This window comes from Amphiura filiformis, chromosome 17 (assembly GCF_039555335.1).
Source record: "Amphiura filiformis chromosome 17, Afil_fr2py, whole genome shotgun sequence".
NCBI classification, from domain to species: domain Eukaryota; kingdom Metazoa; phylum Echinodermata; class Ophiuroidea; order Amphilepidida; family Amphiuridae; genus Amphiura; species Amphiura filiformis.
This window is the reverse complement of record NC_092644.1, coordinates 46,698,583-46,725,136: the sequence shown is the minus strand read 5'-3', so window position 1 is coordinate 46,725,136 and position 26,554 is coordinate 46,698,583. Positions and strand designations below refer to the sequence as shown.

The window sequence follows — 26,554 nt, the reverse complement described above, 5'->3', positions numbered from 1 at the left end:
CCTGTGTTTCTTGATCCCATGTATTGAAATTTTGTAATTTTCAGTCTTACTGTATGGAAAAGGATACAGTAGAGCATGAAATGTTTGTGCATGAAAATTTTGCAAATTTCACGAGTTAAGTTGATTCTTGACATTTTCATGCATGTAAATATTTTTTCTTTCTATAGACCTTTACAAAAATGTATCCAATTTGAGGAAATTTCATGCCGCTGAAACATGGGTTTGCTCCAAAACACGAAATTTTTAAACCACGAAAATAATGATGAATAAAGTATTCTACAAGCTGAGAAATAAGATAGCTATGAGGTTTCCTGATCCCAGTTCATGAATAAATACTCTTAGTCTTTGGCCCCAAACTGGAAAAATGAAAGTAATAATCATCTATAAGTAAAGTTTAATTTAATTTCAGAAGTGAAAAACCTCTCAGACACCTGCTGAATTACACAGAATTTTTCAAATGTTTCACTTTAGTTCTCTTTGTGCAATTTTAAATCTCTTTTGAAAAATTGAACTTGATTTTAAAAATCTGGATTGAATCTAGTTGAACTGCATCATGCAGACACTTGTATAATTGCTGGCATCTCAGCAGCCCCCAACATGACCATCTCACCATCCATCAATTATTACTGAATGTCAATACCGATAAACAACAAATTCATCATTATAGATATATATGATATACTTGAGAAATCCTGACAGTGTATCTGATTGATAAGCATATAAACAAATCTAACTGATAGTAACAATTTTATATAAATTTTGTATTTTGTATAAAATCAGCTCACATATAGTCGTATTGTACTACATTCATGGTGTTTAACTTAGATTTAAGATTGATTGTCAAAATCAAAATTTGTTTGTCATAATCTTATTTTATGGGTTAGAAATGCTGGATAGATCTGTACTTTCTTTCCTAGACTAGGTAATTTATCACATTTCCTGTCAGAAGCCTAGATATTTGTTGGCATTAAAATGTCAGCTTTGTTGGCGTTTGTAGGGTATTCAATTTCATTATTTCAATCATAGCCAATGTTTGGAACAGGAATGATGTATTGTACTCAAAATTAAATAGAAAATATGATGGTTGCCAAACCCCCATCTGCATAGCCCAATTGGGTGATGTCAATCATGTGTCCTTGCCATAAATTTGATCAACATAGAGATGAAGTGAGAAAAAATGATTATGTCACATGTGCTATTTAAATTTAGGTCAAAATGTGTCAATCCACTAATGCAGTCAAAACCGCAAAGAAATAAGAAATAATGCAATAATTTACTCAACTAAACCTCTTATGAGGGAAATGTAAGATAGAATTTAAAGCACAAATGTCCAGCTCTTAAATACTGAAATTGTGAGGTGTTGTGAGGAAATGGAAAATTAATGCAGAAACCTGAGAGAAATCTATGAAAAGTTTTCCGAGAGAAATCTGTGAAAAGCTTTCATTGAAAATGGTAATACAAATATAAAATTGGGTTATTTAGTATTCATCAAAAAATAAAAATGCACAAGCTTTTCTTCTGTAGGCTACTGAAACTCAATTCACTATCTTCTTTTTTATTTTACATTGATTTCATTGACAGTACATGAGTGTCTTTAATTAATTTTGCTTAAGGAAACAAGTAAAATATGAAATATTTCAAGCAATTTCCTTTATTATATTTTTGAAATCAAAAATGCCGTTCACGTCTTATCTATGTAATGATTTCCTCAAGTAGTTTCATCAGTGGAGGACTTGTGTTTCATTTATGATAAAATCTCATCAATTTTCCTCACATTTTGTGTTGCTTCTGGTGACGCTGCAGACGGCTTTATTTCATATTTCAGGTTTTAGTGATACTTAAACGCGGTAATAATCATGTGTGTCACTTGTAGGATGCCTTCGGTTAACAACTTGTACACAAGTACAGGAATTCCATCGCATTTAGTTACTGTCTTACATTAATTGCTAGTGCAATAATGAAATTACATGAACTAATGAAATGGTTTCAACATCCTGCGCTGTCAAAAAAAATTGTGCGAAAGGAAGCGATCATCTTACAGGAGCCTTAAGTAAGACGCTTCTTGTAAGTAGGTCATGCTCATGTTGCTGTTCAAATTGTGTGGAAAAAATGTTTACGACTTGAATTTTTGGAGAGTTTTTTAATGAATTCGGAAAATTTTTATGATGATGTAATCATGCAAATTATACCAGATGTCCGTAAGAGATATCTTCAAAAGAATTATTGGTGGATTTTACTTTAGCAGTATGCACATTTCTGTTTCTAAGAGCCCAGAAGCATATAAGTCACAATGTTACATTTTTTGTTTTAGTATATGAGTAAAGTGAACACGAACATGAAAATGTGCTGTAATCAAACATAATGATTTGTGTCATGCGTAAAATTTGTTTTCCTTTTTCCATGTCAATATTTGTGGCTATAAAACATATTATGCCATGAATTACTCCATCAACATTGGTGGTGGACTAATAATGCATGAAATGTTTATTTTCATGAAAATTTTGTGAATTTCATGAATGACATGGATTTGTGAAATTTCTATGCTCGCAACTGTTTCTTTGTCCTGTAGGGCTTTAAGAAAATGTCAATTTCGCAAGCCGCAAAAATGATTCTTCTCAAATCAAGGATAAGCTACTATAGGGTAAATGATTATGAACATTAAAAAAACATGAAAATGTGCAGAATGTCAGGTTTTGCAAGGACTATTAAATAGTAATTCTTGTAAGTTGCATGAAATAAACTAAAGACATGTACATCAGAAGTTAGATAAAATAAAAGAAGGAAAAAAAAAGACAAATTTCTAAAAACAAATACGGATGATCTTTCACATATTCATGAGTTCCTGTTGCGCCCTGATTGTCCCAGCCTCGAATCGGCGACAGGCAAGCTGCAAGACATTTGGTCGTAAAATAATTTTGGGAAACAAGGGGAAGATGCAGCAATCAATATGTTGTGCACATACATGTAGTCTCAATGGATTTTCTTGGCATTTCAATCAATCATACAGTATGGAGGGAAGGAAGCTTAAAAATAATTTTTGATTAGGAAATGATGGAAGGCACACTGCAAGAAAGCAATAACTTGGCATCAGACCTTTATGCTGTGCTCCAATTGAGCCTCGGAAGCGAGTGTAATTTGGATATGCAAAAAACTGATGTATCCATTTTGCTCAATTTGAGATGTAGGCAAATATAACTGGTCAAATATGAAGAAAATATGTGATACTTTTGACCATATTTTCCAAAATTAAGTAATTTTTTTTTTTTATATTTAAAGCCGGCATTATACATAGGCAGATGTTGGTGACCTAATTGCAGTTATCAGTTTTTGCATCTGATACTCTGTAGTATTTGTAACACAATTTGCTAATTGGAGCGCAAAACATTAAGTATGAAAATGGAAAAGTTAACATATGAAGAAATGTTGGTTAGATAGAACCAAAATCACTTGACACATGAAGCAACACACTTTAAAATATAACATTATTACGTGCGGTTTTTCACCTCATGCACTATTATGAAATTCAACCATGAACCATGCATAAATTTGTGAATGTAGCTCAATGAACTCCTGATTCATACATCTTGATTAAGACCTTTCACCTAAATTCCACAGAGATGCCAAACAAACACATATCTTCACCAGTTAAAGGAAAATGTATCCCAATTTGTTTAACTTTTTCACCTTTTACTATTTTAGTCTTTCCTTACAGAATATGGGTGACTTCCAAGTCTACCATAAGGTTAATTAAGTTTTTGATGACATGTAATATGGAATTATGGGTATTGCAGACACCATGATCTCAATATGCTCATCTATAAGGACACAGTTCTCTAACCTCAATGTGTTTGTGTTCATAGCATGATCTTTAATTGTGTGGGGTACAAAAACTCATACTCCGCAACAGGACACATTTTGGAATATAATGTTGAACTATGCCTTTGGAAATGAGTGGAAATGAAGCTATTTTTGCTCATGGTACAAAAGGACACCCTTAATATGAAGATTGAACATGACTTTTAAGGAAAGGAAGAGATAACAGTTGATTTTGTTACATGGATGCTTGCATACTTCCAATTGTCCTTAATGTTTTGCACATGTGACTGTACGCCACGAATTAGCCGTAATTAGTCGGCAAATTGTATTCTGAGTTACAGTGTAAAATGTGCATGAATTGAAGGTTGTATTCATAGATACCTCAAGTTGGTGCTACATGTATCTCATTTGGCTAGATCCAGTCAAACACCTTTTAAACCAATCAATAATTGTTGAAGAGGATAATAAGCTTCTACCTATGTCTATAGAATTCTTAAATAGCTCTAGTCATTGTTTGCTTTGTCTAAATCCTGTTCAAGTAGTGGGTTACAAAGCATTTTATTTTGTCTAGGTGTATAACCAACAATTAACAATGAGAGGACATTCCTGAACCTCCTTGACTTGGGGATGATTTGAAATGACCGCCAATTATGACTGTTTGATATTTGAAACCAGCAAATTGTGGAATTCTTAATTTCATGGTATTTGACCTTGGGACTGAGTGGACTTTCATATCCTTGAAAGTACTTATTCAAAAGAGGATTATTTAATCAATAATTGACAGTTGAACTATGATAATCCCTATCCAATCCTGTGTAAAGCAGGAAACTAATTAGCTATTTACTAAGAATAGCAATTTGGCAAAATTATCAAGGTATCATTTATAAAATTATCCATATCTTGAAAAGTATTGATGCTATGTATATAATTTTGGTATCATTTATAAAATTATCCATATCTTGAAAAGTATTGATGCTATGTATATAATTTTGGTATCATTTTGAAGCTTATAGTCCCATGCTTAATTTTTTATTCAAATCATGAAATGTCAAAAATGCGGCTTATTTCTGGTTTTGTCAGAACAGGTCACATTTATTACCAGCAATGTTGAAAAAGAGACACATGTAGAACCGAAATAAGGTACCATTTTGTTGAAGGAGCAAAGTTCAACAAACCATAACTCCGCTTCTGGATATTGTTTGAAGTCAAATGATATACCATTTTAAAGCTTATGATATATATTTTCTAAACACGAAATAAAACAAAATTGACCGGGGGCCGACTTTACGGCTGGTTTGTGGTGGACGGTCACATACTCATAAGGGCTAATTGTTCTAATGACCATGTACCTTCACCTTACACGAACTAGCATTGCATGTCTTCGCATTTGCGCAAAAAATATGTGGTAACAAGGATGCGCGCAGCTAGTGGGCATAGCAGTTTGGTCCTCAAAAAGAAACTTAAAATCCTGTCCATCAAAATGAACCAAAATTACACACATGTTTTCTTCAATACTCTACTCTAAACACATGTCAGTAACCAATCAGTTATCCAACTGACACAACAGCAAAATGCACTGACATGGAACAGCTACCTGGACCACATTCACAGTCCAATAATTGGCACCCAGCAAAAGAAATTGGTGAGAATGAGTACAAGATCCTTGCACATGTGATAATTCCCAAAGAGTAAGTGGAATAGTGTGGAACAAGACCTGTTTCTTGAAGAAAGTGTGTGAAAAGAAAAAAACAGTACCATTTCATCATCTGTGCCAGGATCTTGTATGCATACTCACAGATTTTTTGTGCTGGGTGCCAAATGTTGGGCTGTGAAAGTGGTCCAGGAAGCTGTTCTGTGTCAGTGCTTTTTGCTGTTGTGTCAGTTGGACAACTGCTTTGTTACTGACATGTGTTTTGAATAGAGTATTGAAGTAATCCTGGGTGTAATTTTGGTTCATTATGATTGACAGGATTTTAAGATATGACCTTGTGATTCACAAGTTGTGAACAATTATAAGTTTCTTTTTGAGCTCAGTTTAGTTATTAGTCTATGAGGAGGTATCCCATGCTGAAAGTGAAAAAACAGGGCATTGATTTCACAAGATTGTTACTTCCAAGTATTACAACTTCCTCTTGTTGTCCTGGGTCATCTGATTAGGTTAGATAGCAGACAGAAGGGTAAGCCATACAAAGAGTGAGAACATCACTGGTGAATTCCTTCAGAAGATCAACAATCACTTGCTTTGAGTAATTCCTGGAACAAGTTATCTTGGGTCAGTGGTATTTGACAAAGGAATGCATTCATCCAATGTCTCACATAGAGCTACCAGCTTTCTTTTGCACTTGATGTTGATTCTAGGGTGTGTGCAGTCTGGTACAGCATAAAACACAGAAGTGGGTTCTAATTGAGTAAAATTAAATATAAAACTGTTCATCTGGACTTACTGTTTTGAGCTGACTACAGTATCATGTCTCATCCAACATGCATCTTCAGGCCTATGGGCTGGTGCTGAATTGTTGACCTGTGACTCGATTGGAGTGATATCACATGGTTTCTGATTGGCTAATTAAATAATCAAGCTGTGCGACCAAGTTGTAAATGTGTTATTTTTACGCAATAATTAGGTCAAGAGCTTCAGCCAGTCATTGCCAGTGCGAAAGAACCTTGCCAAGAACAATAGCTCTCATTAATTTGATAGTTTACTTTCTGTTTATAACTTTTGGTTGGTATTCATCAGGATTAGATTCTCATTCTTAGGACCTATCAATCAGCCTAAAAGAAGAAAAAACACAGAGAGATGAAAAAAGGAAGGATTATTTATGAAGACAGATGTGAAAAGACAATTAGTGCAGGCATTAGTAATGAATGGAAAGGAAAAATAGAAAATCAGACGGCAAAACTATTTCAGTTAAAATATTGTTGTCTGACATGATTTGGCCAGTTCCGTAGAGAGTCGTTAAATATAGGCTTAGACCATGATAATAGGAAACACGTAGGTCTATATGGTATGTACTTCCTTGATTTATGTAGCACCCCTTGTGAAATGTGGTAACATATGTAGCGGATGTTTAAGAATTTTTAGATCTATTTTGGTATGTTTATTTACCCATACTATTTTATGGGATGTTTGGGATTCCAAAACAGTGATTTCCTTCAAAATCATGTCACTGCAAAGTGCAAGTTTCAGTTGGGGTCAAAATTATTTGCAAGCGAGATTTTGTAATTACCAGTGATACTTGCTAACAGCAAGCTTAGGCTATTTTATAAAAGGCATTTTTTAATACCCATGTGACCAGATGGGTGCTGACATTACAGCTTCTATACAGGAAGTCGGGAAAAGTGACATTTGGCACAGCAGGTTCTTATATCTGTTAGCATTCCGATACATCAATTGATCGCTTGGTGATCATGGCATATGGCAGCTCCCATCTGGTCATATGGGCATTAAATAAAGTACCTTTTGTGAAAGTATCCTATGCTTGCTATCTAAAAAGCAAAAAACAAAAATACTTGACTGAGCTTTCTTAAATATATTTTTGACTCAGAAAAAATTAAATAATCAGTTCTAATCCCTGATTTTTGGAGAAGATAAGCATTTTGAAACTATTTACTGAACAAGGTAAATGATACTAATATTTGCCAAATGAATGAAATCTTTTCTAAATCCAATCAATATTGAATCTTTATTTCCACACACTAATGTAGTGATACTTCACAATAGATTCACATGTGACTAGTTTTCTTTAATGCCAGTTCTCATTTTCTCTGAAGAATACATGGTCAAGAAGTTATTGACCAGTGCAGTGACCAGACAGTCCTCATGAGACAGTCATGTAACAGTAAAAAAATTGTTTAGAGATTGATTCACCAAGTTGAAAAATGCACTCACTACATATACATGTGTTATGCGAAGGTGATGAGTCGTGATCTAACCATACCAAAGGGAAATCAATTTCAAATGATAGTTGGTATGAGTTACAATGATAGCTGTGAAAAGGCTACCCATAGTAATTCTTACCCTGTGCAAAATAGCTATGTGAGGGATGTGTACAAGGGAAAGATTCATGGGTTGTTAGTGCAACTGATGTCTAGGGATTTATTAAAGAGGTGTAATGTGCTAAAATTGGGCCTTTTATACAGAGAGGTATGTGGATCATGGATGTGAAATAAGGTCAAATAAAATGCTGGATTTGGCAATATTGATGCCGTTTGGAAATTTGTATTTTAATCTCCTTCGAATGGACATCCTAGTTTTTTTAAGTTTACGTGTGTGTGACAGAATGGTGCCAATGCATATTGAGAAGAGGAAAATATTAACAACAGTTACTTTAGTAAAAACAATGGAAGTTTTGCGAACTGTTGTATTCACAATTTCTTCACAAATTGTTGGAAAAGTTTGGTATAAATTGGTGTACATTGGTGCACTGCTTAGGTCAGTTCAGTCCAGTATACAAATTGAATCCAAAGCAACAAAAACTGATTCACAAAAACACAACAATTACGGAGGAAATACCTATTATACCTGACAGGCCAATAATGCCTGATAGTCCTTCCGTACTGGAAAAGCAGTTCAAAACATCCAGGGATCAACTTTGTCATAGTTTCAGGTTGTCCAACACTTGCGTTAATTTTCCCAACAAAATTTAAATGACTGCTGTTTGAAGCCTCACTGTAATGATTTGAATACAATAATGATTTTCTTTGAGCAGTCATCACTTTCCGAGGTTTAAAAGTAGATGCAAAGTCATGTGTAAACTCAAGGTTCAACTTACTTGTATCTGCCTTGAGATACAGACATAATGGTGCCATGATGTGTGTTTCAATTAAAAGAACACCTCATATAGCCACATCGGTGATAAGCACTTTGCATGTATCTGCCCCTCTGGAAGATTATCTGCTTTACTCCCTTCTTCATGTGAATGCGCTAAATCTTAGCACTTCTTTTTTGTGAATGCATTGCATAATATAGTGGTGTGAATCTGACTACAGACCTCTTTTTAGGGTCTGTGATCTGACATGTATTTCTGCAGAAGGTATGCAAGTATTTTTGAACTGTGTAAGGGATGAAATCAAAACTTGACCGGCGGTCGACCGCCTGTTCTGGGTGGTTCTGTCCAGTTGGAGCTGGTTACTATTGCTCTAAACAATGAAACACAGTTCAACCGCCAGTAACCGCTGGCCAACTGACGGTCGAGTTTTGATTACCAGACATTAAGGGAAGTCTAAACATTCAAAAAATAATACCGGTAACATTATATCTGTCACTATTTCAAGTTACTGTGGTGAACAAACTCATTCAAACATGTCAATACATTCCGACCCATTCATTTTGTACAACCATTGAACTTAATAAGGAAACATAGCTACATTGTACTCTGACATCTCTTGGTCAGTGGATATGTTGCGACCCTCTTAGACCTGATCATCTCGCCAATGGCTCGTCCTACTCCCCATTGTAGGCCACTTACAATAATAATCCTGTAAAAGCAGTAGCCAACCTCCCGGCCATTGGCGGCATTTATTGCTGGTCGATTAAAATGAAAGATGGCATGTTAAGGAGTTGTTGTGTGTGTTGCGTGCGATAGATGGACGCGACAAACATTATGTGCTGGTAATTCTAACAAGGTATTCTGTTTATTCAATCATGGCAGCCCAAATATATTAATCTATTTGTGGTAATGTTAAACCAGTTTTCTACTTACGGGGTTGTTTTGACATCTTTGCTTTCACTTGAAATCGCATTGCTTGAGTTTAGTATTGCATTAATGTGATGAAAGGTTTTTAAGACTTTGCAAGTTGTGGTGAAACACAACAAAGGCTCATGTTAGCAATATTTGCACTTAAAGAATTGGTTGCAGATATGTTTGAGATATTTTAAGTAGTGCAGCAAGGCTTTGCTTTCCTTCATCTGTGTCTGTAATATTCTGTTTGTGTGTATAACATAATGGACCAAATCAGTGGTGCACTTTTAAAAAATGGTTCCAAGTAGAACCTAAAAAGGTTCTTAAGCTGTCCTGTATGTAGAACCTTAAATAGTTTTATGAAGAATTAAAAAGGTTCTGCAAAGGTTGAAAATAACCATAGACATGAAAAAACGTTCTGTGAATGCCAGAAAGAACCATTTTGGGTTCTTATAATTTCTATAGCTCCTGTAAAAGCATATTATGAGACAAAATCATGACAAAAAAGATGGAATTTATTGGTAAATGAGTCCCTTAATTTTTTTCAAATCCCCGCTCCCTAACAGATGTGACTGTGACTGGCTAGTATACCACATGGACCAAGTAATAGCTGAACATAAACCTTTAAAGTTGCAATTCTTAGTATGTGTAGTAGGCAGGCTATATTTTTCACTCTAATTGGAATGCTTCACAATTTAGAAAATATCATGCACTTGTTTGGGGAGGTTTTCTAAGTCCATATTGAATATAGGCCAGGCAAGATTGATATAACAAACATTAAGCTTTAATTTTGCCATTCCTTGCAAATAAATTGGTACCTCAAAAAGAAAGTCAACTCCCTTACCATCCCCCATCACATTAATGAGGAGACAGACAGGTAAAGTGAAGCAAAAGTTTTATGTTCCACACCCAGTGGTACATGCAGACTAAAGTGTTAATGTTATAAACATAGATAACCTTCTATCTGTCACTGAAAAACACTCTATCAGAAAGCTCCTATAGGCCCCAAAATAAGCTCAAGGGTTTCATTAGGTTTTGTAGTGCAACATAACACAGCTATTTAAATACTGTTATTGAGTTCCTGGCTTGGATGGAACACACATAAGCTACAAGTTAGAAAAGGTTGAAGTGTTCTTGTTTATTTGAATGTTATCTAGACCCAGTCAGAAACTGTTGGTGTTATTTTGCATTGGTGTCATTCTCTCAAGTTGTGAGCACAAATCCAGTTGCAAGCACAAACCCAGCACAAATCTAGTTGTGAGCACAAATCCAGTTGTGAGCACAAATCCAGTCGCGAGCACAAATCCAGTTGCGAGCACAAATCCAGTTGTGAGCACAAATCTAGTTGCGAGTACAAATCCAGTTGTGAGCACAAATCCAGTCGCAGCACAAATCCAGTCGCGAGCACAAATCCAGTTGCGAGCACAAATCCAGTTGCGAGCACAAATCCAGTTCCGAGCACAAATTCAGTTTTGAGCACAAATCCAGTTTTGAGCACAAATCATAATGAATCCAGTTGTGAGCACAAATCCAGTTGTGAGCACAAATCCAGTTGTGAGCATAAATCCAGTTGTGAGCACAAATCCAGGTGTGAGCACAAATCCAGTTTTGAGCACAAATCCAGTTGTGAGCATAAATCCAGTTGTGAGCACAAATCCAGCTATACTATGATCAGCTCGTAATAGGCAAGAATCATTTGTTTGTTTTGTTACTGCGCAAGTCAATCAAGTCCCATCTTACACCTGCATAAGTTCTTAAAAGTGTGCGTCAGTCACGCAAAGAACAGTCCGCTTAGGTGCTGCTCCCAGCTGGGTGTACGCCATTCTATATCAATCCACGATGTTATGAGTCCTGCCTATTATGAGCTGATCAGAGTATAGGGTTTTAGATTGTAAATTCTTTTGAAAAAAAAATACAATTTTATAAAAGCTAACAAGAAAGTGTCTACCATGTTCCATACCTAAGCAATACTTGTTTTGACTAACCTTGTTAACACAAAAAGTTTTTACTCTCTGACAAATAAAGAAAAGCTTTGAAATAATTGTATTACGTTAAAAAATCTTGTTAACACAAATCCATTTAAATTTGTAGTTTGCACTTTCATATTAAAAATAGGATTTGACAAGAGCTGGAAAGAAAGCGTGTGTGTACTCAGCATATTCTACACATAGCAACATTAGTTTAGCATGTAAACTTTTAAGCACAAATCCTCTCACGTTTTCACTTTGTTATATGGAATTAATGAAAATCTGATGGGCTATTCCATCTAAAATCCACATTCCCCCTGTGGAAGATTTAGCTAGAGTGTTCCACAGAGGGAGTATGAGTTTTGAATAGAATAGACAGTTGGGTAACTTCCATTTGAAATACTCACCCCAGTTGTGGAACATATAGGTGAAGACATAATACTGGGGAAGTATGGGTTTCAAAATGATTAACCCTGACCAATTACATTTGATAAACATACTCCCTCTGTGGAAGATATTTCTAAAATCTTCCACAGGGGTAGTGTGGATTTCAACTGGAATAGCCCAATGTACTTCAAAATAATTCAGATACATTTTATTTAGTCTTTGCTTTCATTGATTCAAATACATCACAGTTCATGTATAAAGATTCTCTATGCATCACATTGAGCACAAAATAATCCTACTCCTACGTGCAGACCTAAATCAGTATACCTGGTACTGAATTTGGTTAATAAACATTGCATGCTGTATGTTTGCATAAATTAATTCTAAAAAAAGCTACAAATTAGTACATTTTGTCAAAATATCTCTCTATCTAAGAACCACTCTAATTAAAGGCTCTCGCTGTACTGGTTTCAAAAGAAGGAAATGTAAAATTCCTGAATTTTTGTAATTTTTTTGAGCTGCCATATCACAGCAGGGGTTAGCATTCAAACCATTTTCTCTTATGTAATGTTGCCAGTTCTGCTAAATTTCATGTGTACTTGAGAAAAAAAAGTGCAGTGGTGTACATTTTGTTGTAGCTTGACTATGTATGCCCCCATAATTCTAGGCTGTTTTAATGATGTTTAAGTTCTCTTAAATTACATGATGGCTAATGCATCATGTAAGACTCTCACCGGTTTTAACCGTGCATGCTCATAGACCTGTGATTCATACAATGCTATAGTGTGCTCTATACTAAACCACAATGATTCAAATCTTCAATATGAAGTTTGAAAATCATTACAGGTTTTTTTCCCTTATTTTAGATAAGAAATTGTTTAAAGATTATTATGTTTCTGAGCTAGTTGTACATGTTTTTATGGCTTTTATATGTGACCCGCTCCACAAAACCAGACATAAGTCACTAATTTTGAAAATTGAGTTTTTGATGTCATTTAGTATAGGTCTTCAGCTTTCATTTGATACCAAAATTATGTTTCTGGGACATGTGGTCCTAATTCTATGGTCTTTCAACAGGAAGCGACACATAAAGAAAAGGCAAAAAGACATGTTAAGGACTTAGTTTGGGTCAGAAAAAATTCTAGATTTGGGTGCTTTAATTGTAAAAAAAGTAAGGAATCAAAAAATAGTAAAAACTGAAAAACAAAATCTGCAAGGTTTTTCACCCCTTTACCAACTTTGACTCGCTGTATCTCGAAATGGGCTGAGTGCGACTTATGGCGGAATTTGTAGCAGTTTCTAGTGACTTTCTACATCTGTAAATGACATCAATCTGTGCATCCTATAATAGGGAGAAAATGGAAGACATTCCAACAGCTAGTTATGAGTGCATGTTGCTCATTAGATCCAGTCATTACCCCTCTCATGCCTGAATTGAGCTTCTTACACTTTCCTCCATTACAAATAAATAAATGATAACAACAGAGATAGATTACAGCAAGAATCCAGGAATCAATTCTTGTACAGATTCTTGTAAACAAATTTGTGTGAATCAAACTTGATTCGCAATTGTTTTATATCAGAGATTGGGTGAGAATCAAATGAGTCTTGCAAAACATTAACAATTACAAGAATTCTTACATTTTGCGACAAAATTCTACCCCTGTAACAATATCAAAAATATACCTGTGTTTAGAATTTTCAGTGTTTTCCCCTTTGAATACTTACCAATTTTCTGCACAGGGTGGGGGTACTGCTGCAATAAGGTTAGAAACGAATAATAAATATAAGGTTTGACACCATTCCCTTGTTAGGATGCATGGTGCGTTGCAAGTCATTTGTGAAAATGAAGCACAAGATTGAAAACAAAAACAAAAGAGTACTGTTTGGCACCAGGGTCTTAGCTAGAAATTGTGTTGATATGGCCTTGTTCTGCAAATTGGGTCTACTAAGAAAGTCAATTAGCTTCTCAAAACATACAATTTATAATATAGCATCTGTCAAAGGCTTTAATTTTGCCCGTCCCAGGTGCAAACTCCCCGTCTAAAATGACGGCCAGACGGGTGGCTAGCTAAGACCCTGTTTGGCACCATTTCCCTGTTATGTAGAATGCATATCAAGCCTTTTGTGAAAATTAAGCCTGGTATTGTCTGACGATTGGAGTCGGATCATTGAAAACAAAAACAAAAAGTAGGTTGGTTTGTTTGGTTACAGTTTCATTATAATGATTACCGGTATAGTGTCGTAATGGGATACTACTGCAGTGGAAGAAGCTTTTCATATTACTCGGTATCTAGAATCATTTAACATTCATACTATGTATAAAATGTATCCGTAATGTTTTGCAGATGCAGAATGTGAACATGATATGTTTGTTTCATGAATATTCTAGCATTTCTAACAGATCATCATTTTGGCTGATCAGAGGGTGGGTAATTTTAGAATGTATAGGGAATATTATATAGGGAAGTAGACCTACTGTGAATGAATAGGTGAACTCGATATTGTGTTTGAAAGATGCAACGTGGTATCGCTTGATGTAAAAAGTTACTTTGTTACAAGTTGTATAAGTTACTGCTAAAAGGCATATTGGATGATCAGGTTTTAATTCATTTATTTCAATTATGCAAATTCTATGGATAAGGAACAATAGGTGCGAGTTGGGTTCAGTCAAAAAAAGTAAGCATAAACAAGGTAAATTAAACATCTATTTCTCAATGGTGAGATAAGCAACTTGGTATGACTTTTAACTTTTGATCACTTTGGAAGACTATGCCAGCATATTGAATTTTATAGTTTGTATTTTAGTGTTCAATTTGATCTACTGTATTACAATCATCCTAAGCTCTTACACCATCAACGTCTGCACATGTACTACGATGTACATTGCAGATGATGAAAGCAACTTAAATGCAAATTGTTTGATGTTCCAATATGTCCTGAGGGAAAATACCCTGATGCCAAAATGGCGTCAATGATGCCAAAATGGCACAAATGACGCCAAAATGGCGCCAATGATGCCAAAAAAGATCCCACATGCCAAAACAGCACCACTGGTGCCAAAAATGGGTCCAGTGACGCCAACATAATTCTACAGTTGGTGTCAGTGATGCCAATATGGATCCAGTGCCAAAAGGGCGCCTTTTGACGCCAAATGGCCCATTTCTACACCAAAATTAGGAAAACAGTGCCGTTTGGCTTCTCCTAGTGCATCTGCACATGTACTGTGATGTACATTGCAGATGATGAAATCAACTTAAATGCAAATTGTTTGATTTTCCAACATCCCTTGTCAACCACAACCATGTCACCAACTTTTATGATGAATTTCTCATTAATCACTCATAGAACAATTAGCCTACAAATGTGCACATAATATTTATGTGACAACATCAACATGTCCCTTTAAGGGGCATGGTCCAATCCTCCCCAAGATTAATTGAAAGGGAGTGAGGAAGGGAAGGGGGAAAGCAGTATCCTACTTCACATGAAGCAAGATTGTGTGAATCACACCAAATTGAAAAGCAGTACTGAAGAGTTCCAACATATCAAGTGTGCCAACTATTTTTTCTCTGTGAAAAAATGGCAGTGTGGTATGACACTAATACATGAAGTAGTCGCAGAAGTGTACGTTTCAATGTACTTCATATAGGAATGAAAATTTCAGGTGCAAAATGTGATATATGACATAGCTGCTTTGAGTTAATTATTTTTTATCAATATTGTTAATAATGAGTGTTATTTTATTTTATTTTGTTATTACACTTATCACAAGCTTTCAATACCATACTCACTAATAGGTGCATCCCATTAGCAATCAAAAGGTATTTCCGTAGACTAGTACAGACCATTCGCAACCAGTCAAAGTCCCTGTGTTTTGTATGCTGTGAATTCTCGCATATTCATGAGGGCAGATTGTTCCATTGTGCTGTATCTAACAATCACGACAGGATTGCGTGCCTTCATGTATACGCGATAAAGCTCTGTGTGTCTTCGCATTTACGCGAAAGACCGTACATGCGTAGCAGTTTCACCTGTCGTATTTCAAGGAACAATCGGCCCTCGTTATCAATTGATGCTGAGACTTTGAATGTTTGGAGTTGGTCTGTTATCTCTTCCGTCCATGGGTACTTCATTGTATTCTGTCGGTCTGTGTCACGTCACTTCCAGTTGATGATGTTCGAGTGAAAACAAGTCCCTAATTTGATTTTTGTGGGTGATTTCATTGGTGTTATGTAAATTTCGATCGCAAATAGTCAGTGGAATCAAACAACCGTTTCTAAGTCTTCAGAGTGAAAGAAACTTACTTGATTTACCGTTTATATACTGACAAACTTAAAATTAAATTCCATGGTCGAAAGTGTCGCTTTTTCCGAAATTGAATGCCACTCCAGCAACATCGCTATGTAGCCTCCTTCACAGCTGGTTTCTGTTGTTCACAACAAACCGTGAGCCACATGCAGTTTGGGCCCGAGACTAGAGATAGCCCGGATGTCCGACCGACAGAATAAGATAGTAACAATATTAATACATAAATACACATAAGGCAGCTGTCAGATCAGATTTTGCATGCGGTCTCTTCACATATTTCATGCAGTCATATCTTAAAGCCACAAACCTTGAGGCTAGGATGTGGGGCAGTACTATTGGCTGCCTTATCCACATCCCAACCTATCAAGTTACAATTGATTTTCTTTTAGAAATTTACTACAATTTGTTAAAGGCATCTTGCCACTTTTTGCTAGCAGCTTCCTACATTGTATAAAGCTGTGTTAGTATCATGAAATTTGTCAAACTTTTATTTTGCTCTCAAACCAATATCATTTGAGGCAAATAATGCATCAAGTTGTTCAGTCAACTCTAATCTTAATTTCAAAATAGAAGCCGCAAACCTTAATTGTCTCGTACAAATGGTTATTTCATTTCTTGACAAAAACATAAAGTTTTTGCTCAACAAAAACCTCAAATAAGCAAACAAAATCATGTCTTGATATTGTAGTCTACTAAAATCATCTGTTATATATTTTACATTGTATATAGTAAACCTTTTCTTTTGCAGGAATAATATAGTAATCCGTGTTTTGACCTATTTCTCTCTCTTTCTTTTGTTTCTCCATACAGATGAGATTTGTACAGAATGTCACCAACTGGTCAGCTAAAAAGCCAGCATTTTATCATGGTCATGTATCTTTTATAGATTTTGCTAGGTAAGTTGTCAAAGGAGAATTTGAAGAGTTCAGAGACAAAAACCATTATATCCATTTTTCTCAAATTCAGTGGTCAAACATAGAGAAAGTCCAAAGTTATGTATGTGCAAAGCAGGAAAGGTGACTTAAGGGAAAGGTGGGGGATTTGACAAAAAATTGTCATAATGGCCTAACAATTTAAAATATCATGGTGGCCAGCATGTCACAGGGGGGACAAGAAGGTAGCCCTACTACAGGGCCTTATTTTCTTTTTTTTACATACTATATACTCCGAGACATCATGCTATAAACTGAGAACTGCTAAAAACCCAGTGATAGCTCACAACCCACTAACCGCTGTCCCCGAGGGCCTTATTTTCTTTTTTTTACATACTATATACTCCGAGACATCATGCTATAAACTGAGAACTGCTAAAAACCCAGTGATAGCTCACAACCCACTAACCGCTGTCCCCGAGAAATTATTTCTCGGGGACAGCGGTTAGTGGGTTAAGCAGTTCTCGGGGTATAGCGTGTCTCTGAGTATAGCATGTAAAAAAAATTAAAAAAATAAGGCCCTGTAGTAGGGCTACAAGAAGGGGAGGGCAAGATGTTCCACAGAGGGAAGCCCCCTCCCCACCCTTGTTATACCACTGATATGAATTGCAATCTGGTCCAACCAGACTGAAATGGGCAATTGTGAAATTGAGATACCGTAAAAACTCGATAGTTAGGCCCCCCCAAAAAAGTTGTTTGCTTGCCCTCGTCCGACCGACCGTCTCGGCAGTCCCGACCGTAGAACTTTTTTTTTTGCGATTTTCCCAAAAATGGCATGTATTTTTCGTCTGAAAAACCGATGATTTAAAAGAAACGTTGTAAAATACCATATCCTGCATGTTTACATGTCCGGCTGTGCCTGACTGTCGGGTTCCGCAATTTCGTATACATGGTATACCACCTCAGCGTCTAAGCTCTAATACAATTTGCTATCCACCTGCACATTTCGGACGGCGCATCTAGGGATGAGTTTATTTACAGGCAAAATATAACCATGCATATCGTGCAAGAATGGATACAATATAGCAGATGTTAAAATATGGTAAAAGTAGATAAAATTTGAAAACAGTTGTACCCGATATTCATTTCTTGTTTATAAATATTTAGATTCATGATATTTGTTCAGTATCGACTAGGAAGTAACATTGCACTATTTTTTTTCAACATGTTTGTTGAGGCTACTTTTATTAAGAGCACAAATCGCTCGGTATAATATGATTTCACTTTAAACATGGCGGACAGAACACAGTAGTAGCGCTTAGCTGTACAGGTGAAGCAAGGGACCGAACACGCTGATTAATATGATAGTTTTGAAAAGCAGAAAACACTACATGTAGGAGAATTGTACACTTCATTAAACGTAGGCCTACATGTAGAAGAGCTGCAATTTAAGTGGCGAGCACAGACGCTGGACCATGGCGTGATGTTGCTGCTACGGAAATACTTGAACCATTAATTGCATTCGGTATTCGCCATGTCTGTTTCTGGGAAACGGAAAAAACAAAAACAATAAAAAAACACCTTTTCCCGACCGACCGACCGACCCAATTTTTAAAATCCATTCGAGGGCAAGCAAACAATTTTTTTTTTGGCCTTAGCATATGTGCTTACTATCAAGCGCCTTTGAAAACATGAAATTGTACCAAAGTCCAGCGCTTTACCAAGTGAGCTAATGGGATTAAGACACACATTTGCAGGTTTACTTGTTCGTATATAACTATGTGTATCGATGATTTGCTCAAAACCCTTTACACTTTTGTGGATGGAGCATTCATGTTTGCATGTTTTAAAAGCGCTCGATAGTAAGTACATATGCTAACTATCGAGTTTTTACGGTGCAATCCGATATAGGCAACAAAACATGATTCAATACATAAGAAAATGTGCCTTGTGAAAGCTGATAACTTCACAACCAATCATGCTTGTGATGTAATGTTTTCAGCAGTAGTACACTTGGTTACTATTTAATGATAATAACTCAATTTGCCTTCATTGGCCTAATTGGATCACATTGTGTCATGTATATGTAAATGAAGCAACATGAGAAACTTGAATTAAGCAAATTAGGTGCTAATTTATGCTGCTATTTAAGTATCTTGGGTTTTATTTCTGTAAAAGTTATGCTCAGTGCAATAACCTAGCTTTGACAGCTTCTTGTCACTTTCTAAGAAAATCAAGAATAATTATAAATATTAATTGATATTCAACACTTTTTGTGTGAGACATTGGAACTATATATAAATAAGTTTACATTCATCTGTACTGCATTAATACAACATGTAACAGAAACTCCTCAGAAATGTTGCATAACAACATGTAGTCAAAGTCACATTGGGAGAACATTCACCTCACATGTAATAACACAGTACACTTTGAGAGCTCAGAAATATTAGGCGTTATGAGAAAAAGGCGGTTGAGAGTTGGTCATACTATATAACCACATGATGATATAGCTTGTTATACTGGCTTATAACTTTGAAATAAAGTCTGCACAAACAGTAACGCAGCTGTTATAAATACGCTTACAGCTTCAGAACTAATAATTGTTTTCACAATATTTCAACATAGGGAGAAGGATGATTTATTTACACACATTTTGATACCCTATTTGTCAAATGTCGTTCAATATTAACAACATAGTAGAGAAAAATACCAGAATTTAAAAGTTGCAGTTTAGAGCGGTCAATGGTTATTATGCCAGCACTGTGGCACGTAAAGCTCCCGATTATCTTCCCGCTTATTTCAAATCAATACAAATAGCTGCAACTTTTAAATTCGGGAATTTTTCTTTCCACTGCAGTATTGTTAATATTGATCACAATTCGACAAATTTGGTGTCAAAATGCGTGTAAATAAATCATCCTTCTTTTTATGTTGAAATATTGTGAAAACAATTATTAGTTCTGAAGCTATAGGCGTATTTATAACAGCTGCGTTACTTTTTGTGCAGACTTTAGATGGATTATTGAAATGAGGCTTTGTGTTACTGGAGAAACAATGAAAAATTTGATAGAAAAATAAAATTTGTGGAAAAAATAAGACATACGAGGAAGTCCTTGTGTTTCCGAGCCCTTTTAGATGCACATTGATGCAGATTTATGTGGATCTAGTGTCCTATGTAGATTACCAATTTAACTTATACTAGTTTCACATGTGCATCAATTTATTAAAGGAAAAGCAGGAAAGAATGGAAGGAAAAATAGGCCAATCAAAACTTTGAGCAAAAAAAGTGAAACATGTACCCATGAGACAAACAAATGTAACTCAAATTTGATGTTTAAACCAGGTGGTGTATGACGTGCAGTCCCTAAATTCAGTAAATTTTCATCGTCAACCGTGTAATTGAATGGGATTATTTTGAAATTTTAAAACGCTTGAAATATCACAAACAAATAGGCCTATGTTGATAAATAATATAAATACAAGCTAAAACCGTTGGGGTTCGATAATGAACCCCATAAAACTAACAGAGTATATGGAAAATGCCATACGGCCGGGCGGTTTCACGAGTTGCCGGCTTGATCATGTCATCCGCCGCCTGGTTTAAACCAACTGTTGTGTCAATGGAATTTGATCAATTTTGTTGTGGAAACTAATTAACCTATTTATTTATGTAAATATGTCAATCAAGTTGTATCAGGTAGGCAGGTAAGGTTTGATGAGGAGGAAATTTATGCAAAGTTGAAAAGTAACCTAATTATTAAGTTTTAATAAAAGTATTTGGGTGAGATTTGGGGAGAAATAGTGTGGAATAAATCCACTAAATTAAATTTATTGTATTAGTGTGCAAATATTTGGAGCCTAATGATGGGATGATCTGTACCATCACCTAAAAAACTGTTTTTAGTTGTCTTTTGGTGCCTTTGGGAAATTTATAATTTTGATATGGAAAAATGTGCTTATTATGTATATGAAGTAAATCAGTGACACAAAATGTTATTGTTGTCTTTACTTCTCATTTTGACACCCTAAGTATGGGTGATGTGGCAATTCACGTTGAATTCTTTTTAATTAGGCATTGGGATTGGAGGAAAGTGGGCTAATGCTAGTAATACTTTTACTTTATTACAACTAATTTGAATGTTTTTACATGATTAATGTCTACCTTTTGTTGTTGTCTCTCTTTCTACAGTTTTGGTTCAATACAACAGCCATTATATATTAATATAATCAGAAGACCTTTAGACAGACTAGTATCTTACTATTATTTCTTACGGTTTGGTGATGACTTCAGACCCAAATTAACAAGACATAGACACAGTAATAAAGAGGTGAGTATCGTAAGTATTGAAACCTTCGGGTATTTTTTTCTCCAAGGGGTGTGTGCATCAATGTTTAACTTTATCTGTAACCAAGGACACACTTGAGACTTTTCACAGTCAAGCCATGGACCTACTTGCAAATGAGCACCATCCTTGTTTCGCTGAGGTCTGCAGTTAGGTTGCAATTGCATGTCATTTTAGAAAGAAAAAGAGCAAGGTACACCAACTTGACTTGGGGAAACAAGGCATTTGCTGTTTTTGTCCCCCCTCTACGTACCGTCTAGTCTGTATTTTACTTGTTTCCCCATGTCAAGTTGTGTACTCCGTGTGTGTACCTTGCTCTTTTTCTTTCCAGTTGTTCGTATATTCAAGGTATCATCTTGTATCATTTATTGATCCTTGATGTGTTTTGTGTCCTCATCCATTGGATTCACCAATACCCACTTTTTTTGTCATTGTAGAGATAGTCCGCTATTGTGCATTAATGGTAACCTCGGTTGGTAGGCGCATTTCATACTGGGTATCATACATAGCAATACATAAGAAAAATCCGCCATTTTGGTCCTCAGTTTGTCTATTAAACATTGATTTAGACATCCTCGTTTCGATAGCAATACACAATGTCTGTGGTTGTCGGTAGACACAGGTAGTGGGTGTTTGGATCTGGTTCTGGATTGATACATTAAAAGGCTCATAGCAGAGCATCACTTTTTTTGTCATTGTAGAGATAGTCCGCTATTGTGCATTAATGGTAACCTCGGTTGGTAGGCGCATTTCATACTGGGTATCATACATAGCAATACATAAGAAAAATCCGCCATTTTGGTCCTCAGTTTGTCTATTAAACATTGATTTAGACATCCTCGTTTCGATAGCAATACACAATGTCTGTGGTTGTCGGTAGACACAGGTAGTGGGTGTTTGGATCTGGTTCTGGATTGATACATTAAAAGGCTCATAGCAGAGCATCACTTTGATCTAAAAATGAATGGGTGGTGGCTTAGTTTTAAACATTAGGACATCATGCATCTTGCGTTTCATAGTCATTGAGTGATGAAATACCATTCAATCTGGATATAAATTGGATGGCAAGAATTTTAAGGAGTGATTCATGGCTCTTCTTAATGCTGCAAACAAGCAATTCACTGTTTCTAATGTTTTCCTGACAGTTCTCCTGAAAATGCTCCTAATTAGCATCAGGAGAGTAATTCCTAGCTTACTGGGGCCCATTTCACAAAGTACAACCGATCTTACGCTTGATTGACCACACATAAACTCCTATTAAATCAAGTCTTTGTTAAACAGAATTATCAGAACTCAAGTCATGGCTATAACATTTCCACCATACACTGTGCAAGCTTTGATCTTGAAGTGTGTTACAACTGAGACACACATACAGATATGTCAGCCTATACTATAGGCTGACATATCTGTATGTGGCCCCAAATTTGCTTACTTTTCATCAAGTTTCATTAGAGCTCTATGCCAAAATAGTTGATTGTCTACTTGACATAATTTGGTAGGAAGTCAAATCTGTGTCAAATATGCATAATTTCACCCCATGGAATTGAAAAAAAAAGATGATGACAATCAAGTAACTTGTGCAACCATCAATCACTAAGTGGTGCCATCAGTAGGGTTTGTTACCATGGTTTCTTGCCACCATTACACCATCAAAGATACCTTCTCTGATGCCGGGGAACGCACCAATCAAACAGTCTAAGAAATGAACATGCTTTGGTATCGTGACTTTTTGCGCCTTAGAGCCTACTTTCAAGCACACCGACATTTCAAAATAATGGATAAGTGCAATATATAGAGATATCATTAGCATCTGTGTAATCGGTGTGTGTATGTCTAAGCGAGAATCCATATCAAAAAAGCTAACATCATTGCGAGAAAAAAACCGTAGGTGGTAAATGTTATTTCCACCGTTAATGAAACAAACGCTTTTTGAAAAATGCAAACTGACAAGAAAATTGAGTCGTGAGGAAACGGCTAAATTAAAATCATTCTTCTTCAAAGTGGAATCTGATGAAAAATTCACAGGGTTTAATGCAAGCTATGGTGCAAGGCCAGCTGTTGCCGTAGCGACTTTAATTTGGCAAGCAATAATGTTGTGTTTAATGATGGATGAGTCGTTGATCGGTGATGATTTTTCATTAAATGCCTGGGAGCTAGCGAGGGGAAGAGAGAATCTGGAACAACATGGAAGTGTCATAGCAATTTGACTTGGCAACACTCTATAAAAGTATTTGAAGTGCACATATTGTGTTTTTAAATTATATAATTATTTTTGAAGTGTTTCTATACTGTGAAGTTATAAAATTAAACTATATGGTGTAGATATTAGGTGTTTCTACAAAATTTAAAACCAGTAGAAAATACAAAAAAGGAGGTTATAAATATTGTGTTTTGTCAGATGATCTGCTGTAGATAGATTACACTGAAAAAGTGTTGGTTATCTAGGAGTCAGTATTACATTCAGTTTTGGTTGTCCAATAGCATGCATAATTGCAGCATTGGAGAGCAAAAACTAGGTATGGAAAGACTGTGATTGAGGAGGTGCTTTTACTATGTTCCTGTCCTTCTTCCATCATAGTTTTGTTTGCTGTCATGTATCAGGCATGCAAATTTTCAGGAATCAGGCGCTTTTTTGTCCAAATTTCTGCACTTTCTTTTAATTTCAGCTAGTTTTTGGCCTTTTTAGCCTAATTTCACACGCTTTTTCAGGCTTTTTCAAACTTTTTACATTTTTTCATGGATGATTATTCTCATGCCTGATGTATACATTCCCCCTTCAGTTAGATGATAAAGACTCAAGAAAAAAAAGTTAGCTAAAGAGCTTATGTAGAACATAAATTTCAAAACTGCAAGAAGATTAGAATTGTCCTGATTTTGGTGACCCACATTTTTGACATGATCAAACTATATAGGCTATAGATGAGATGTTTGTTGTTGAATTGAATTTTAGATAGGTACTGTTGAAAGAAGTCGTCAAGTGTGAAATGGTATATCTTACAAAACATTATGCATAATTATTTAGATGGAAGATTTATTAAATTATCAGTATAGATAGAAAGTTGTCCCATTTGGCACAAAATGCCTGGTGACATCATATTTGAGCAGGCCAGGGAGGCAACTTTGTAAATTTGCCCCCTTGAAATTTTCTGTGTTATGCCACTGATGACAAGCAAGTCATTTTGTTTGATTGTGTCTCATATATAAAGGGTAAATAGGACACAATAGATCTCTGTTGACCTTTACAATTCTTATGTCCAATTGATGTTTCACGCTATGTTCATATTTCCAATACTTTGTTTGCGTCATGTAATTTCTTGTCTAGAAGGTGTTGGTCCACATCTAATAGTTTAATATATCAGCAACCCATATAGTCTCATCTACCATGATCAGAGTTCAGCAATCACAACCACTTTTATATGCTTGAAACATTGATGTTTAGTTATGAAGGGATGAGTTTCAGTATCCAAGCAGTCGATTTGTAGGACGTAGCAGCTATGCAAGATTTTTTTGATTTTCATTAATTTTCAATAACAAATGAAATCAGTAAAGATTACAGTAGCAGACAGATCTTCCTGAATATAGAAAAACAATTACACAGGAACAAAGAGTACAATGCCGACTAAAATAAAGTGAATAATATGTGCGTACTTGCATGATGTCATTAAAAATTTATTTTTATCCTTCAGCAGAGCACCGGTAGTCCATAGATCCTTATTACATGTTAATACTTCATGAAATGGCTATCATGAAAGCTATAGTTTTCTGTTTTTTGTTTAAAACTCATTTTTATCTGTGTAATTCATCTTACATTATAACGTCAGCAGTAACAGCAGGTGTTTTGATATCAAATTAATAAATTAATTATCTAAATGAAGTGGAAAATGAGATAGCTGGGGTTATGACTTGATTGAGTGTAATGAAGCTTTAATAATCATCCATCGTTTTCTCTTGACAGACATTTGATGAGTGTGTTGCTAGAAAAGGTTACGACTGCGCTCCTGAGAAACTCTGGATCCAGGTTCCATTCTTCTGTGGCCACGCCCACGAATGCTGGTAAGATATTGGAAGAATACACAGGAAATAAAATTAAACTATGAATGATTGAGTATTGAGATCAGAGTATGAGTTTGATGAAGTAAGCCCAATATTGTGATGGAGACCAAGCAGGAAGGGCAATAATATTATTAAACCTAACTCTCCACAATTCAACAGCACAATGTGACTGCAAATTAAGGCCCATCATCCCACGTGATCCGATTCATCAATGATCCCAAGTGTGCAATGTTCCCAAGTGTACAATGATCCCAAGGTACATATATACACAAAATTGCTGCCCGGGCAAGGTTAACACTCATTGTTTAGCACCAGATTCACTTGACGACTGAGGAGTCGGTGGTTTAAAATCATAAAAAAACTTTTTCTTCCTTTCTACTTTGGCAAAAGAAACAGAGTTAGAGTAAAGATTGATATGATATCCAAACCAGCAAGTCTAGCCATCTCCTAACCTTTAAAAATAACTAAAACTCATTGAGCCCATCCTTCCATGATGCAGGTAACTGGATGGCAGCAAGCACCTGAGTAAACCAAGTAACAAGAGGAAAAGACAGATAATCACACCCAAATGTTACAATTAAAACTTATGACAAATGGAATGAACCGGTGTTGGTACAAACTCCAGATAATATACCAGCGAATGTGCCAACACAGGAACCAAACCCTACCTTCCCCATTCTAGGCGTACAAACATTAGACTAACGGATCTCCATGACAAACATGGCTGAAACCACAGCTAAGGGGTATTCAACACATGCACTATATATAGCACCACACTTGTATCCAGTTACTAATCTAAAAGTTGCACATGCATATTCCTCCTTGTACAGGCAACCTGGTAGCGGTGGGCCCTAGAGCAAGCTAAGCGTAACCTTGTTAATAACTACATGTTGGTTGGTGTCACAGAAGAAATGCACGAGTTTGTGCAGGTACTAGAAGCCACCTTGCCGTCCATGTTTAAAGGGGCTACAGATCATTTTCAAACAGGTAAGGATACTGACACTGGAATATGGTATTGTGTATATCGCCCATCACTAGATTACATTTGGCTCAACTTGGTTCAAAATTGACCATTTCAGTTATAGACCATTTTAGTAAATTCTGAAAGCCTGTGTGAAAGT

The 26,554-nt window shown here is 35.8% G+C and overlaps 1 protein-coding gene across 1 annotated transcript in view; it reads left to right on the top strand.

Annotated features, from left to right (window-relative positions):
• LOC140137881 (heparan sulfate 2-O-sulfotransferase 1-like) overlaps positions 1-26,554 on the top strand; it is a 326,101-nt gene that overhangs the window by 270,861 nt on the left and 28,686 nt on the right. The window contains 5 exon segments of the mRNA XM_072159685.1: positions 16,973-17,058; positions 21,227-21,365; positions 25,336-25,433; positions 26,264-26,274; positions 26,277-26,420. Of these exon segments, the coding sequence (XP_072015786.1) occupies positions 16,973-17,058; positions 21,227-21,365; positions 25,336-25,433; positions 26,264-26,274; positions 26,277-26,420 (478 nt within the window).